Source organism: Vigna unguiculata, chromosome 3, assembly GCF_004118075.2.
Source record: "Vigna unguiculata cultivar IT97K-499-35 chromosome 3, ASM411807v1, whole genome shotgun sequence".
Lineage (NCBI taxonomy): Eukaryota > Viridiplantae > Streptophyta > Magnoliopsida > Fabales > Fabaceae > Vigna > Vigna unguiculata.
The window spans coordinates 61,750,116-61,767,060 of record NC_040281.1 but is presented as its reverse complement, the minus strand read 5'-3'; the positions used below and the strand labels follow the sequence as shown (position 1 = coordinate 61,767,060).

Below are 16,945 nucleotides of genomic sequence, written 5' to 3'. Positions count from 1 at the left end.
ATTTGGGAAAGAAAAGCAGTATTAGTTTAAGAACTGTTAGTATTATCAGATGAAGTTCATATTGAATTAAGTAATATCTTATAGTGGCTATTACTTTCCATTTAAAGCACTTGACATAAATTTTATCTTATACTCATAATAATAATAACCTTACAAAATTTAAATTGATAAGTTCATCCGTGTTAAGAATGAATGATTGGAATATTTTATATGCGTCCACAGCCACAGCCACAACTTTTTTTTTTGACGTGGTTGTTAGTTATTCACAATTTATTAAGTCAAAGCTACAATTATTCATAATTACTTATACGCAACCTCAACCTTCACCCCTACAATTCATGGATTGCCACGTACTTAGCCGCAAAGTTAAACTTTTAAATTTGGTTTAATTAACTAATCTGTAGGTAACTAAACTAATGCGAGTGACGTTAATCATAAGCAAATCCAGGGATATTTACGTCATTTTATATATTCACGAACTTGATGTACATCAGAAGAGGCGTGACGACTCCACGCTCTTGTCCTCGCGTCACAAATATACCCTTTCGTTGAAGTGTCTAGAAAGAGAGAAAATACAAACACGATACGACACCGTGTTGCAGGGGCATTACTGGCTTTTCACGCCACGCGCACCGACGTGCTTACTAGTGCGTCGGATTAAGCACCCTCCTTTTTAAGTATCGTGTGCGCAGAATTTCGCAGCAGACACATACATAGAGGTGAAAGAAAGAGAAGCCCTAATTTTGTCACTGTTCTTCAGAGAAAATTCCAAATTCGAAAGCTTCAAATTCAATTAAGGAAATTCTAGCGGTTGATTTCGTTGCGGAACGGCGATTGAAGATGATCGTGAGCCCGAAGATGGTAGCGGAAGCGGAAATTATCTGTCAGCAGACCATTCCGATGTTGGACGTGAAGTATCATATTTGCGTTGCGCAAGAACACAACGTTGAGGTCGAGGTTTCACCCAAATCGCCTTCACCTTCTGTTCCGATCTTTGGCCAAGTATGATTTTATCCCAATCCCTGTATCTTTTTGCCTTTCGGGTTTGATTTTAATTGCGGTTATCATTGTTTAATATGCTTGAAGGAATTGGTTTTTGAGTTGTCTTTTTAGTTTAGTTTACTGTCAAATCTGAACCGGGTTTTTGAATTTGGTTTTGTTTCTTTTTATTGATAAATGTGGGAAGATCCAATACTCCTCTGGGTATTGGTTTAGAAGAAATAAGTAGAAAAGGATGAAAATGGAGAAGGAATAAGCTGAGAAAAGATAAATAGGTAAGAAATAAATTGAATGTTTAGTTGTTTGGTGGAGGAGAAATAAGCGAGAAAAGCGAAAGTGTTTTGAAAGTTGAGTAATTTGATTGATTTGATAGAAATAAGGATAGTGATAAATTGATGAAAAGAAATATTTGAGGAATAATAGAGTGGTCTCGTCAGTTTTTTTCTACTCCTCTCCTCCCTAAACCAAACAACCAAAATTAATTACCTCTCTCTTATCTCTACCAAACTAGGGACTAGTGTTTGTGAAGTTTACGAATCTGAATTTTGGAAGTAGAATTTGGAATTGGATGTTTATTTATCCCCATTAACGTAGGTTCCTCACTCAGTTGAAATTTATTTATTGCTTTTTAGTAATTTCGAACTATTATGCTTTGTGAGTTTAGTGGTCATGTTCATGTTTTTTCTGTAACACTTTGAGCCGACCTCTAGTTTTGTTGTGCTGACTTTTGTGTTGCATGTTGATCAGGCAGTGAATCACTCTGATTTCATTAAACATTCCATTTCCGAGACCCCTGAGGCGAGTTTTGTTCCAAAAGCGCGTTCTGGTAGCTATGCTGAGATTGGGCCGCGAGTTTCTATGGATGATGAACACATCTGTATTGACGATCTAGGTGCTCATCTTGGATTTGTGTTCAAGTACCCGATACGGAGTGCATTTTATGCAGTTTTTGATGGTCATGGGGGGCCTGATGCAGCTGCTTTTGTTAAGAGGAATGCTATGAAATTGTTTTTTGAAGATGCGGACATGCTGCAGACATATGATACTGATGCATTCTTTCTAGAGAAGTTAGAGGATTCCCATAGGAGAGCTTTTCTACGGGCAGATCTTGCCTTGGCTGATGAGCAAACCGTTAGTAGTTCGTGTGGAACGACTGCATTGACTGCCCTTGTACTTGGAAGGCACTTGCTTGTTGCTAATGCTGGTGATTGCCGCGCAGTTCTTTGCCGGAGGGGTGTGGCTGTTGACATGTCTAATGATCACAGGCCAAGTTTTCTGCCAGAACGGCGGAGGGTGGAGGAGGTTGGTGGATTCATTGATGATATATACCTCAATGGTTATCTTTCAGTAACCCGTGCCCTTGGGGATTGGGACTTGAAATTTCCACTCGGTGCTGCATCTCCTCTAATTGCTGAGCCAGATGTTCGACTGGCTACATTGACCGAGGAGGATGAGTTCTTGATCATTGGGTGTGATGGGATTTGGGATGTAATATCTAGCCAAGTTGCAGTTAGTCTTGTTCGCCGAGGATTAAGAAGGCATAACGACCCAAAGCAGTGTGCTATGGAACTAGTCAAGGAAGCATTGCGCCTACATACATCGGATAATCTCACTGTGATTGTTGTATGTTTGGCACCCATTGAAAGCATTGTTGAATCATGTCCACCCCAGAGACGAAGATTCAAAGCTTGCAACCTGTCCGAAGAGGCCCGTAATAGGTTGAAGAGCTTCATTGAGCGAAATTGACTGTACATGCAATTCTTGTGATTCACAAATGTTCCATTATAAAAAAAATAATCTGTTTTTTAGGCTGTTTCAGAGAGCTAAAAAGCAGCCAGAAGTTTTGTAGGGATAGAAGGGATATTTAGTGAGGGTTAGAGGGGGTTCAGACCTATTTAATTTGGAGGTGTTTTCTGAGTTTTGTTGGCATAGAAACAATTGTAGCTAATTTTGGCGGATTAGATTCGGAGGCCTCCATGGTCGTTCCCATTTTAACACTGTTTCTGCTTCTGTAAATAGAAATGATTTTAGGCTTTCTCACTGGTTCTCTGAGGGTGCATGCCGCCAAAATTTGATATTCATTTAAAATTTAATTTCATATTTACTTTGATGAGGTGTGGTGATAGCTGAATGCATAGCTAAGTTATTGTTTGAGGCTTTGATTATTGTTCTTGACCCTCTCCATGTTTTGTGGGTGGATATGCATGGCCCATCTTATCAGTGTAGGACCTATGAGATGGGGCAATATCACCGTTTGGCATCATACAAGCTAATCAATCCCTTATCACATGTGATGATTTTTCTCTCGGTTTTAGAAGGAGAAGGGAATGGAGCCTGTGAGTTGCCCTAGTCCAACCAAATACTGAGAGGCTTTGGTAAGGTGTGTAAGGTCGTTATTTCGTTATCTAAATCTTGCAAACGTATGACTAGGGAAATTTGCTCCCAGATGTTCCTACTTCCCAATCTACAACTCCTACTATCATATCATATCCCTTCTTTTTCAGATCCTAAATATATGCCACCCGTTCCTGCCTCATTTCTAAAACTATGTTAATTTCCTCTTTCTAACCATTCAACTTCAATCAAAAACAGAATCATTCTACAAACTCTTACCATTTCTGTTCTCGCTCAATATAACAGTGTGATTATTGATACTACTGGGTTGCTATAATTCTTGATTTTTATCAAAGAAATTTAAATTAAAAATTCTTGATTCTTAAAATAAATCTAAATGTTTTATAATTTTATAAAAAAGTATACCTTAACATGCATTGAATTAAACATATTAAAATATTTCTTTTAAAACTTGTATCATCCATCATTGAGAGAAAACCACATGCTGAGATCAATTTAATATCATCACTCGATTACAAAACAAATGTGTTGATTTTTATTATAACTACCTAAAAAGTAATGAGAGCAATTATCTCAAAGTGGACAATATGATAACATCGGTTTAAGGCTAATTGGATAATATTATTCAAAATAAAGAGCCATATAACTTATGATTGATCTTCTAGCGTCGCGTTTAATGAATATAGACCCAACCGATGTTCTGCAAATTATGATATTACTCTTACTACATTCATTTATTTGATTAATTGTATGCTACTCCAATGAGTTTGTAATCAAATCAAAACCCAAAGATACAGAAGCATCATAGCTACAAAGTGTTTACAATTCAACTCTTGACTTTGTATAGAAAAAAAAATTATGAGGAAATAAAAGTAATGCCTCTTCCACTCAAATATTCCCATACGAAATAATTTTCAAAACTGCGATTGCTTTTTAAAAATGATGTTTTCAAATTATGGAAAATTGACTAAACAAATTGTTGACAATTTTAGAACTTTTGAAAATATAAAAAATATATTATATCAAAAAAACAGTTGTTATATTTAACTGGTGTACTTGTACAGCAAAATGTAACAAAAATACTAACTATACAATTCTTACCGTATCTCAATCTTAATTTATAAACTGAAACACATTTCTAAAATTATAATATGTTTTAATATTAAATATAAATAAAAAATATATTAGTAAATATTCTCGACTACAAATATCATAAAAAGATTAATTTGAAGAATACAAATTATGCTCGAATTTATAATTTAAACAAATAGTATTCAGGTATATTTTAAAAAGTAATGTTATGGTATTTTTTATAAGCAATTTTTCATCTTCTTATCTAAGATAAAAGTACTTTTTAAACAATCACCATAAATTTGGAAACACGATGATTCATAAATTTGGAAACACTATATTAATTAAACATATTGTTAAGACAAAAATGCCATTGCTTAATTTAATTTTATTGTAATTTTCTTGGTCCGAAGAGCAAAGCCGTGCGAGGCGGTAGAATAAATAAAAAACAATAAAAATGAGTAACGAAGGGCGACAGATGCATCAGGAATGATCTAAGGGCTGACATGAAATGGAAATTAATGGAAAAGACTAATTATTTTTTATTAATTTATTTATTATTATAACTGTAGCATTATAATGTGGAGAGAAGATGGAGATTGTATATATATAATAAAGAAAAAGAGCATGAGTTGTGTGGTGTGTTAGGTTGTGAGAGGAAGAGTGAGAAGGAGCTCAAATCAAATCCCAAGGAATCGAAAAAAGAGAGAGAAGAATCATGGCCATGGCAAGCTTGGCTCGACGGAAGGCGTACGCTGTCGTTTCATCATCCAGGTCATCGGTTTTCCTCACAAGTTTGAGGGGATTCGCATCCGGATCTGACGAAAACGATGTCGTCGTCATCGGCGGCGGTCCCGGCGGCTACGTCGCCGCCATTAAAGCCTCGCAGTTGGGTCTTAAAACCACTTGCATTGAAAAGCGTGGAACTCTAGGCGGCACCTGTCTCAACGTCGGATGCATCCCTTCCAAGGTTCATTACCTTTTCATTCTATTTTTCGCGCTTTGTTTTTCCTTTTTCTTTTTTATGAAGTTTTTCATTTCTTTCTGTGCGGGATTGGGAATTTGGTTTTCCTTTGTATTCTTCTTTCATTTCTGATTGTTGTCTGTGTTTTTTGGAAGAGATTGAAATGACTCTTGAATTTGGGATTTCCGTAGTGAAGGGCCTAATTTTGGTGTTGCAGATTTTTTTGTTTTGGAGTGAGAGGAGTATGTTTTGTTATGACGAGGTGGTGGGGTAGGGAAAAGTAGTTGAGGTGTGATGAAGCTGATGAAGTGTATTTCCTCTGAGGTGTTTTTTACTATCTAGGAATTCTGAGTGCAAGTATGCTTCTGTCCTCTGTTTTTTGCTTTGCATAATTTTTCCTGTTGTGTGGATGAGTTGCTTGATTTGCAATATCAAAATTTAAGGTCTCAACCAGAATATTAACGGATGCGAGAACATCTATTGTTTAGCTTGTTTATTTTTATACAAGAAATTGATTTTTGTTCAACAAGTCTTATCTCACTAGGTGAGACTGGTTTCATGAATCAGTATTGGACGGTAAAAAAATAAATTCAGGGATATAATTCACCTTGAGACACTTTTTAGTAATTTCTTTCCATACCTTCCAATAAAACTCATCTCATTCACTGTATTTTTTTTTCCCATATAAAGTCATTTCACATCCTGCTGTAGATTATACTTTAATTTCTTCTTTATAATTTTCTGTACTGATCACCAATATGATTTCCATCGTTACATATTTGCAAACAAATAGGCTCCCATATACAAACAATGTCATCTCATTTGATCCATCCATCTATCTGCTGTGTAAGACTATGGTTTTTGTTGTTTGTGTTTCCATTTGTAGTTTGAATAAAATAATTGATATGGCATTCTAGAAATGTACGTGCTCATTTAGGAGGGTACCTCCATATTTTGGTTCAGGCGCTTTTGCATTCTTCCCACATGTACCATGAGGCTAAACACTCCTTTGCCAACCATGGGATCAAGCTTTCATCTGTCGAGGTTGATTTGGCTGGCATGATGGCCCAAAAGGATAAAGCTGTTTCGAATCTTACCAAGGGTATTGAAGGACTGTTCAAGAAAAACAAGGTAAACTATGTCAAAGGTTATGGGAAGTTTGTTTCACCATCTGAAGTCTCTGTGGACACCATTGACGGTGGAAACACTGTTGTCAAAGGAAAGCATATTATAATTGCCACAGGTTCGGATGTGAAATCACTACCTGGTGTCACCATTGATGAAAAGAAAATTGTATCATCAACTGGTGCTCTTGCTTTGACTGAGATCCCCAAGAAACTCGTAGTCATTGGGGCAGGCTACATCGGTCTAGAGATGGGCTCAGTATGGGGCCGACTTGGATCTGAGGTAACCGTTGTTGAGTTTGCATCAGACATTGTTCCAACCATGGATGCAGAGGTGCGGAAGCAATTTCAGCGTTCTCTTGAGAAACAGGGCATGAAATTCCAGTTGAAGACAAAGGTTGTTGGAGTCGATACCTCTGGGGATGGTGTGAAGCTAACACTTGAACCAGCTGCTGGTGGTGATCAGACTATACTTGAAACAGATGTTGTCCTTGTATCTGCAGGTAGGACTCCATTCACTGCTGGACTTGGGTTAGACAAGATAGGAGTTGAAACTGACAAGATCGGACGGATTTTGGTAAATGAGAGATTCACCACAAATGTCTCTGGTGTTTATGCGATTGGAGACGTAATTCCAGGCCCAATGTTGGCACACAAGGCAGAAGAAGATGGGGTTGCTTGTGTCGAATTCATAGCTGGAAAGGTTGGCCATGTGGACTATGACAAAGTCCCAGGTGTTGTCTATACCACCCCCGAGGTTGCTTATGTTGGGAAGACAGAGGAGCAAGTGAAGGCACTTGGAGTTGAATACCGTGTTGGCAAATTCCCCTTTATGGCTAACAGCAGAGCTAAGGCAATTGATAATGCTGAAGGACTGGTGAAGATATTGGCTGAGAAGGAGACGGATAAGATATTGGGAGTGCATATTATGGCACCCAATGCAGGAGAGCTCATTCACGAAGCAGCAATAGCATTACAGTATGATGCATCCAGTGAGGACATTGCACGTGTGTGCCATGCACATCCAACAATGAGCGAGGCTGTGAAAGAAGCCGCAATGGCCACTTATGACAAGCCCATTCACATATGAAGAGCTAGTTGCTTCTTCATTTTCTTTTCATTTTTGTCCAACAATTTTACAATGACTTGGAGATGATACCACCTCTGTGTTAAATTTAGATTCAGGTTTTTAAATGAAAATTATCCCCCTGTTTACTTGTTTGCATAATAAGAGGAATGATTGTGTTGTTCTTATCTCTGTTCAATAATTTATATCTCCCCTTCTCTCTGGGACAATGCTGTAATTCTTACAGGGTGAAGACAACTGAAATGGGGTTGTCGAACGGTTTGATTAACACATTGTTGGGTATTTATAAATTATTTTTTATCTGCCCATTTCTTCTTATTAGCAGGAATTCTTACATGACAGGATACTTGAAGGAATAAAAATGGTGACCAAGCTGTTATATTGAGTTCATGATTAGTTTTATTCAGTTGCAGTAAATATCGATGCAAAGGAAGCCATTAACATCGGACAAAATAGGAAGATAAAGAGTGGTATAATAGCTTTAAAGAACCAGCAATGACGTTTGTAGGGGATTGGGACGTTGTTACGATATCTCTATGGATTAAACGAGAAAGTTTCATTTACAGAGTCTTTACTTTTAGTGTGTAAATAAGAATATTTATTTTTTATTATTGTCAGAATTGGATAAAATATTTGAGTATTTTTTTATTTATAAATAGCTCTACTTCCGTGAAGTGGAAAAGTTAATTAGAATGTGAGAAGTTATCTTTTGACTTCATTACAGCTTTAATTTTAATTATTTTAAAGTTGAGAAAGTAATTCTAAAAATATCAAAAGTCAAATGCATTTTTAATTAACTGAAAACAAACTTCTTGAAAGAAAACTGATTTGGGTGTATAACTTACGAAAGACATTCTTTGAAGGCGTTAAAGAATGTAAGTGGAACAAAGCATGAAAAGCCAGAATCTTCAAGATGAACGGCTCCCACACTGTACTAGAAAAAACTGTTATTGTTTACGCACGTGGATCGATAGGTTTTTACGTTGGGTTAACCATATTTTGCCGCATATCCCTTGTTTCAAATCTTAGTGTTTCGACATGATGGCAGTTACGAGTTCAATCCCAAATCTCAAATAGATTACATTAGTAAGCAGATTGCAAAAGGTACAAACCTTTACCAAGTTAGACTCCTTTAAGAATTTTTTATGATTAACATAACCAATTCATAAGCCGCACATTTATACAAAACATTAAAGTTTAAGCTGTGCAGATTATTTTAAACTTTTGTAATCGTGATAATGTCAATCATACCTTAGAAAATACCATTATCCAAGAATAAAAGCATTATATAAAACTTCAAGTTATTAGCAATAATACCATACTTATTTAAGGAATCGTATCTGCACACGATCTCTTACGCTTTGAAACTAGGATCGAATTGCTCTGCAAGAAAATCGAATCCTAGTATTTACTTAAAGAGGTATTGAAACAACCAAATAATAAACAGACACAAAATGAGTTCTTTGAAACCACCTTTGGCAAGTTGTGAATGCGTTGTTTGAGGCTCTCAAGGAATGGAATGGACAAATGTCAGTCTAAAATTGGCACCTGTAGCACCGTATTTTTCCTTCCCACATCGCATACCAAGTCATTGAATAGCATTCAAAAGCACAACAAGCATCATACCCCATTAATGTGATCAAAGGTCTTATACCTCTTGAGAGATGAAGACCTTCCCATGAACTATAGCACTTACACCATCAACTCATTACAAAACCGTAAATAATTCTCGTAGCAACTCCAATCTTCAACTACCTTCACTCATATGCATCCTCTTGCATATTATCTGGTCGCTTCCTGGCTTGCAAAGCCAATCGTGCATCTCTCTCTCGCTCAAACTCACGATAATCTGTTCGTTGTAGGAAAGAAACCTTGTCCAAATACTGGTTGGAACTTTTCTTATAAGCATCAAGTTCTACATCCAGGCCCTTATTTTCTTCCTTATATTCTCCCCAGTCCTTTTTGGTCTTGTCAAGTACACTGAGCTTCTGTTTCTTCTTGATTTGTTCAAGTACAACATCCACTGCAGAAGGTGGAGGAGCTTTGGCTCTTTCCATTGCCTCCTTTGAGTCTGAATCAACAAGCTTTTTAACTTCAATTTCTTGACCAGCAAAATCCCGAACCTCAGTAATCTGATAAAGGAAGAAAATCAATAAACATTGAGACTCATTCCCCACATGGGTGGTGAGCATGCTAGGACATCAACCAAATTGAAAACCAAAGAATTCAAATTTTCAAGTGAAGTTTTTTGTGCATGGTATATACTTAAATTGTGTTGGGCTGGATATACTTAATAATAGGCACCCCTAGTACATTACATATTGAAACAGCTGGATATAAACTAAATCTAATCATGTCTACATAAAGATCATTTTATTATTAACTTAGGCATCTATACATATTGAAATAAAATTGAAGAATCCAAAGCATTTCGAGTGAAAACTTTGTTGCACGGCATACACCATAATTGCGTTGGGCTTAACACTAGGCACCCCTAGTATATTACACATTAAAACAGCTGGGTTTAAGCTAAATCCTGCTTCTGACTCCGTCAAAGCTTCTTTTTATATAACCCGGCCATCTCCACGTATGGAAATAAAACTACATATTTTGCCCTTTCATTTGACTAATTGCACACATAATTTTCCCAATTCAGCCAGATTAGCACACGACCAAAAATAGGAACAATAGATACCGATATGCTTACCACAAGTTTCCCCCTGCTTGAGGCAGCCATGGCAGCATCATCTTTCACTGCTGCAAGAGCAGCAGCAGCAATCTTCTTGGCTTCTTCACTGGTGCCGCTTTGCGTAGTGCCATGTTCATTCTTTGAAGCACCATGCCCGAGGGATTCAGTTGCCTTTGGTGCCAACCCCAAATAAGACATCCAATTCTATGTTCAAAGTTATCAGGAAAGAAATTAAACTCCATAGCAGTGAAAGATGTTTTATTTGATTTCTTTACAAGTGGCTTGAAGAAGAGAACAACGGCAATGCCTTACAGAAGATGTCTTTTTTGCAGTTTTTTTGGGGGCAGAATTAGGCCTGCTTGTAAATCTAGTGAGGACCTTATTAGATACTCCCTTATTCATTTGCTCCCACATGGCATCAACTTGAGCTTTTATTTCTACCACGAGAAAGAGCATGTGATGTGAGCAAGTTTATCAGCAGCAAAAACATTAAACTCTCCACGACAGACAATCATTGCCAAAGATAAACAAAAGTCTTAACATGCATACCGAAGCCAAAACCTCACCAGTATCCTCCTGTTTTGCTTCCAGGCTAGACCCCATGACAGGTTCTTTGACAGACTCAGTTGAACTTGCATTGACCGTATCTGAAACATAAAACTTAAATTTGATTCAAAGAAGCCCCATTTTATATCTAAAAGAGAGAGAATTGAACATACTACGGTGATTTAAACCAAATATAGGATTCAAGAAAGAAGAGTATTCAGTCATCGAGACCCACATGAAGAAAAACTGAAACTTTATTTACCTTTACCTTTACCCATGCGTGTAACGAAACAAAACAGTAACTATCACAAAACCAAACGTTAAAATAAATAAATAAATGAAGAAATAGGGAAATGCAACGAACTAGGGTTTTGACATTAAGCAGGAGCAAAAGAGATCTAGTAAAGATAGTGTAAAAATAAAATAATAATAATAATAATAATAATATGGGTATTTAAAAGTACGCATAAAATCACGAAGCGTGACAGTGAGATGATGTAGAAGAAATATCGTATTTTGAGTAGTTTGTTTTGGGGGAAATGGAATTATGGGCGTTTGGATTGAAAGCTGAAAAGAAAAGGTGAAACAGAGAATGAACAGAAAAAACAAGAAAAGAAAAGCTTTACCGGCAGAACTCATCTCTGCCGGTGGCGGGAGGCGGCGGCGGTGGAGAAGGCGGAGAAGCACAACCCAACAACTTCGGCTCTACCCTCCCTTCTATGTTCTCCCTTGAAAAACTTCCGTTCTCTTTACCCAAATCACCCTTCTTTCTCACTTCTCTGTGTTTTTTTCCTAGGAAAACGTGAATACAAACCTTTATATACATTCACGATGTAATTTTTAATATTATTAATTAATAAATTAGTAAAAAAGACTTTTTCTTTTTTATTAAAATTTTCCCCAAATACATTAAAAACAACTCCAAATGGATTCGGTGTCAAAATAATTTCCAAATAAATTTATTTAATGTGCACGTTGGTGAGAAAAAACATTTTCATAATTCGGTTATCCAGAAAAAAATTAAAGAAAAAAAATAAGAAAAAGGAAAAATAGAATTTACTTTAGCGAAAAGTAAATTCAAATGATTAATTAAAGATGTGGAGAATAAATTTTAATTGATGTGAAAAGAAGAAGAAAAAAAAGTAAGAAATTTGGTTTTATAATATTATTTGAAATTAATTTTTGTTTTTTTAGTTTATTTAAAATTTTAAAAAATTGAATTTTGAACTTGTGTGTTAAAAAAATATTATCGTGGTTTTCAAAAATAAAAATTATTACTGTAGTGTAAAATATTAAAAATACAAAATTTAGCATATATACGTTTATATGATCACGTGTTAGCGTTGAAGTATGTTTTAATTATTTTCTAACTGTTGTTTATAAAGATTTTCGCTGCTCAACTACACAATTCAAGTTCTCATTCTAATATTTTCAATGTTCAAATTTCCTTTCGTTAATAATATATTTTAAAATATTTATTTTTTAATATAAATTTGATAATTGAAATTTATATTCTAATTGATTTTATATTTCATGCACATACTATAATTGTGGATATAATTATAAGATGTTTTTAAACAAATATTTTATAAATTATATAAAAATATCAAAACACAGACTAATCTATCCCATTTAATTGTGACTTATTCACCAAAATCAAATCGGATCAAACCGAGATGAGAAGACGGGTTGAGAATCTGAATCCGTCCAACCAATGGACGTGATGTTTGTGAATCTGGAACAAAGAGGATACAATGTAAAAAGGATACAACGCAATCAATGGAAAAAAGAAAGGACGCAGTGCAAAAATAGTACCAAAAATCAAATTCACAGTCATTCCAGAAATCTCTATTCACAATTCATAAAATCAAAATCCACAATTCACAAATCATGTGCAAAATCAGAAATCTCAATTGCAATTTCCAGATCCTAATTCTTAATTCACAATTCACAACAAATTAGAAATCCTAACTTTCTCTCAACATCTCAACAACCATTAGCCCCATCATTGTCTTCTCCTTCACCTCAAACACCCACAACTAGAGCATTTAAAGAAGAGAAAGAAGGTTGAACAATAATAGAGAAGAGGGTCACTGGAGCTCCTAGCCAACAACGCGTCCTGGAAAAGATGCAGCAATGCCAACGACAACGTCCGACTTTGACACTAATGGCGAGGCAAAAGAGGTGCAGTCGTGGATGGAGGTGGTGTTGTCATGCTTCACAAATAGAAAAAGATGCAGATAAGTGCGGTAGGTTTCGTCTCCAATGCTAACAACAAGGCAAGAAAGTTACAACCGTAAGTGGAGGTGTTGTTGTCGTGGCTTCACACAGAGGAGAAGAAGACGAAGGTGGCTAGGGTAGGGTTTGTTTCCTCTCTTGTGTTGAGGCTGACTGTGAGATCTTTTTAGTGAAAAAACAATGAAAAAAAGGTAAATAGAAAACATGAAACATGTTACGGGTTTTTTCGGGTTAACCCACCTTGTGAACCGACGGGCTGGCGGGTCCAAACATGTAACCCGTCCCATCTGTTGTTTGACGGGTCAGCTTGATTGGAGGCTTTGACATTCCTAAAATTATAAGACTTTCTTATTCAAGTATTATTGTACAAAGTTAAAAATATATAATTATTTAAACACTTTGAGGACAAATATCAGACAATAGACAATCTTGGTAAATAAACTTTTTGTTGGAAAAAATGTAGCATTTTATCCACAAGAATCATCTAATAACAAAGATATAAGATGAGTAGGCAAACACAAACATACAACATAGAAACTCTAAATTTAAAGAAAAACCATGATCATTGTCTAATGACAACCAGAGAGTAATCATTATGTGCAAATTTGTATAATACAGAGAAAACATTCTCAACCTTTTGATCACAAATACACCCAGAATTTAGCTACACTTCACAACACCCTACCCTACTACAACAACAGTATAAGAAAACTCAAACACTAGCTCAGCGTGTCTTTGATTTGGAAAAAAAACACCGTGGACTTAGAGCCTAATATATAGTTACTAACACCTAACACCTCCCCTAGGTTATCATAGGCTATATGAGATTTTTCAAAATGTATTATTTTCATCATTCTAACATTCTCCATCTGGTTAAAATAAACACATCTTCATTTTTTATACCGTCAATAATGCTCCACCATATAGATTATACTTGGAATCAAACCGTCCCGAGAATTTTTATTTGAGATCATATCATCCCAAGAATTTTCACTTGGAATCAAATCATTTTAAGAATTTTCACTTGGAATAAAACAATCTCAATAATTTCAACTCGAAATCAAACCATCCCAATAATCTGCATTTGAAATTAAACAATCGAAGGAATTTTCACCTGTAATTAAACCATCCTAGTAATTTCCACTTGAAATCAAACCATCTTAAGAATTTCCATGCACCTACATCAATGCTAATCAATGCTCATGTATAATCATCACACACCTTACATAAATATTAGCCAATGCATATACATAAACACCATACACCCTGCATTCATGTTAACTTCTGTGTATAAACACTACACACCATACATCACTGTGCATATATTTATGTAGTTTTATTTAAATAGTGTTTGTCAAATTTAGTGAATTAATAATCTTTAGGTCCATATTTAATTATTTTTACTTTTCTTTATCTACTTTTTATGTTTTTTTCGCAGGATAATGTTTGACTCTTCTCAATTCCAACTGTGCAATCGTGTAAACTTTTCCGATTATTACGTAATATAAAAGAATTTGTTTTCTTCGTTATTTGAATCTTAATATATATATATATATATATATATATATATATATATATATATATATTTGAGCAATTTTGTTTATCAATTAATTTCTAAAACATATATTTAATCACTTATTTATTTTTTTAAAATTTTTATTTGTATGTAGAATACTTTAATGATATTTATATAATCTTTTTATTTTTTAAGCTCATTTACTATAATACAATAATTTAATGTTACTATTTCAAAAGATTAAAAAATTATATGTAAAATCAAAATATTATTAGTTTAATTCATCTTTTAAATTTCATTTAGGTCATGTATTATAATATTTATAGTATATGAAAAAATATTTAATAAAAATTTACAAAATAAATAAAAAATATTCAAAATATTTTTAGATTTAAATATTTGGTTTTTATAATTTTTAAAAAACATTTTCTAGCTTTATCAAAATTAACATTCACAAAATTAATTGAGATTTATTTATAAAATTTTATTTACATATAATTGGGTTATTTATATAATTCTTTAATTTCTATCATTGTTATTTCGTACTATAATTTAAATTTTATATAATTATTATTTATTTTTAGTAAGAAAAAAATAGAGAAATATATTTAAATATTAAATATAATATCATACTTTCTTTATCATAGTGTTTTCTATAAAAATATTTAATTATATTAATTAATTGTAATATGCTTAGATTTTACACAATAATTGAATCTTTGGAAGGATTGCATTGGACACTATTTTTTAAATCTAGTAGTGTTTTCTCCACTTGAATATTAGTTTTTATATTTAGAAATAGTTGTTCGCATAAGTGTTCCACGTTTGTTTGAAGTATGTAAATGATAGACACACATGAATAATCTCACAGACATATAATTAGATTCATTTCATAAATAGTTAAAAGAAAATAAATATTGCATATAATTATCTATATATGACTAAAGTTGGTGAAACATATACATATAATTACACTCTTTATAAGTTAACTATATCCACACAAACAATTTTTAATTTACTATTTTTTCCGGAAGTACAGAAAAAAAAAGTTTTTCCACAATTTAAAATTAGCTCCTAAATAAATTAACATATAGAAACCCTTTCTTATAATTTTAAAACTTTTTATTTTTATAATATTAATAAACAAATTTTCACTCAAAAATTTCTTGTAGTGAGAAAATGTGTTAAACATTACCCTAGACCATGAGATAAAAATTATAGAAATCATAATAATTGGTAATTATGGTATACTAATGAACACACTTGTACATATAATTATAAAGTTCGGAGGTTTAATTTGAAACCTATAATTCATATGTTGTTTAAAATTTGTTACACAAATTAGGAGGTTACACTTTATTTAATCATTAACTTTGATAATATTTTTTTTATCCCGTAATCCTGAAGCGTATTGATTATAGAAAAATTTGATTTTGGTAATTGTATGACGACTAGTAATTACAGAGGAAAAAACAAATTAATCATAAAACATTTAAAAATAGGGTATACCTGTTTTCCATTAATAGTTCATGTCAATTTTGTTAATTAAAAGATTTTTTTTTAATTTAAAGAAATAGCGTTATTGTATCACTGTATCACGTTATTGTATAACGTTGTAATCATAATCATGTAACCATTATAATATGTATGAATCAGATGCATGCAGTATTTTGAATATAATTTAAAAGACATAGAAATAAAGACGTGTTAGGAATTCAAGTGTGATTCTAAATCCCACATTGACTAGAAATGAGAAAGTGGAGCACTATATAAGAATAAAGACCCATAAACCTATTGCCTTAAGATTTTGGATTGAAATCCCGTTAAGATGAACAACGGTACGAGAAGGGATACTCATGGTTGGAAATACTTCCACTGGAGGGGGAGTGTACCAATCTGGTTGAAAGGACTCACCCTTCCCATTGTCTTAAGGTTTCATGGTTGGAAATACTTCCACTGGAGGGGGAGTGTACCAATCTGGTTGAAAGGACTCACCCTTCCCATTGTCTTAAGGTTTTGGGTTGAGAGTGATGTCAATGCCTTATGTGACTATACCAATATTTCATAAGAAAATATGTAATATTCCATCCTATTAAATAGAAACTTAAAATAAAGAATTTTCATTATAAAATGTGTAAAAGTCTAAATTGCGCACCAATAACACACTAAAGTTCTACTTCAAAAGCCGAGTTTCGTTGTATAATGTTTGTATAATGTTAACGAAAAAACCCACGTAAGCTTTCATGTTTACTACTTTAACCTTTTTAAGAAATTATATCTCCAAAATACCAAAATACTTTAACCTTTTAACGTTAGCGGCTATCAACATTCGGTCTTAGTATAGTGTGTACAGGAA

The 16,945-nt window shown here is 33.9% G+C and overlaps 3 protein-coding genes across 4 annotated transcripts; 2 read left to right on the top strand and 1 right to left on the bottom strand.

Moving 5' to 3' along the window:
• The first annotated feature begins 362 nt into the window (after positions 1-362).
• Positions 363-3,107, top strand: LOC114179833 (probable protein phosphatase 2C 13). The gene is made up of 2 exons (XM_028066302.1): positions 363-1,002; positions 1,747-3,107. The coding sequence occupies exons 1-2, from the start codon at positions 841-843 to the stop codon at positions 2,743-2,745; spliced, it is 1,161 nt and encodes a 386-aa protein (XP_027922103.1). The 5' UTR covers positions 363-840; the 3' UTR covers positions 2,746-3,107.
• Positions 3,108-5,039: 1,932 nt separating this feature from the next.
• On the top strand, positions 5,040-7,906 carry LOC114177839 (leghemoglobin reductase). Its single transcript, XM_028063413.1, has 2 exons — positions 5,040-5,395; positions 6,353-7,906. Exons 1-2 carry the CDS (start codon positions 5,144-5,146, stop codon positions 7,601-7,603), a joined length of 1,503 nt encoding a protein of 500 aa, XP_027919214.1. The 5' UTR covers positions 5,040-5,143; the 3' UTR covers positions 7,604-7,906.
• Positions 7,907-8,978: 1,072 nt separating this feature from the next.
• On the bottom strand, positions 8,979-11,621 carry LOC114174943 (craniofacial development protein 1). Of its 2 annotated transcripts, none has more exons than XM_028059677.1 (5): positions 11,462-11,621; positions 10,839-10,936; positions 10,602-10,726; positions 10,308-10,493; positions 8,979-9,732 (listed from the first exon to the last, which is right to left on the bottom strand). In XM_028059677.1, the coding sequence occupies exons 3-5, from the start codon at positions 10,701-10,703 to the stop codon at positions 9,358-9,360; spliced, it is 663 nt and encodes a 220-aa protein (XP_027915478.1). In that variant the 5' UTR covers positions 10,704-10,726; positions 10,839-10,936; positions 11,462-11,621; the 3' UTR covers positions 8,979-9,357. The 2 variants fall into 2 exon arrangements, with proteins under 2 accessions (XP_027915478.1, XP_027915477.1); XM_028059676.1 differs by having other exon boundaries at positions 10,856-10,936.
• Between the last annotated feature and the right edge of the window lie 5,324 nt (positions 11,622-16,945).

Bases quoted from the DNA above. Each gene is read 5' to 3' on its own strand.
- LOC114179833 (XM_028066302.1), top strand. From the start codon at position 841: ATGATCGTGAGCCCGAAGATGGTAGCGGAAGCGGAAATTATCTGTCAG. The intron at 1,003-1,746 runs GTATGATTTTAT...CATGTTGATCAG, and splicing joins CTGTTCCGATCTTTGGCCAA to GCAGTGAATCACTCTGATTT.
- LOC114177839 (XM_028063413.1), top strand. From the start codon at position 5,144: ATGGCCATGGCAAGCTTGGCTCGACGGAAGGCGTACGCTGTCGTTTCA. The intron at 5,396-6,352 runs GTTCATTACCTT...ATTTTGGTTCAG, and splicing joins TCGGATGCATCCCTTCCAAG to GCGCTTTTGCATTCTTCCCA.
- LOC114174943 (XM_028059676.1), bottom strand. The intron at 10,494-10,601 runs GTAAGGCATTGC...CTTTGAACATAG, and splicing joins CTGCAAAAAAGACATCTTCT to AATTGGATGTCTTATTTGGG. The intron at 9,733-10,307 runs GTAAGCATATCG...TTCCTTTATCAG, and splicing joins CAAGCAGGGGGAAACTTGTG to ATTACTGAGGTTCGGGATTT.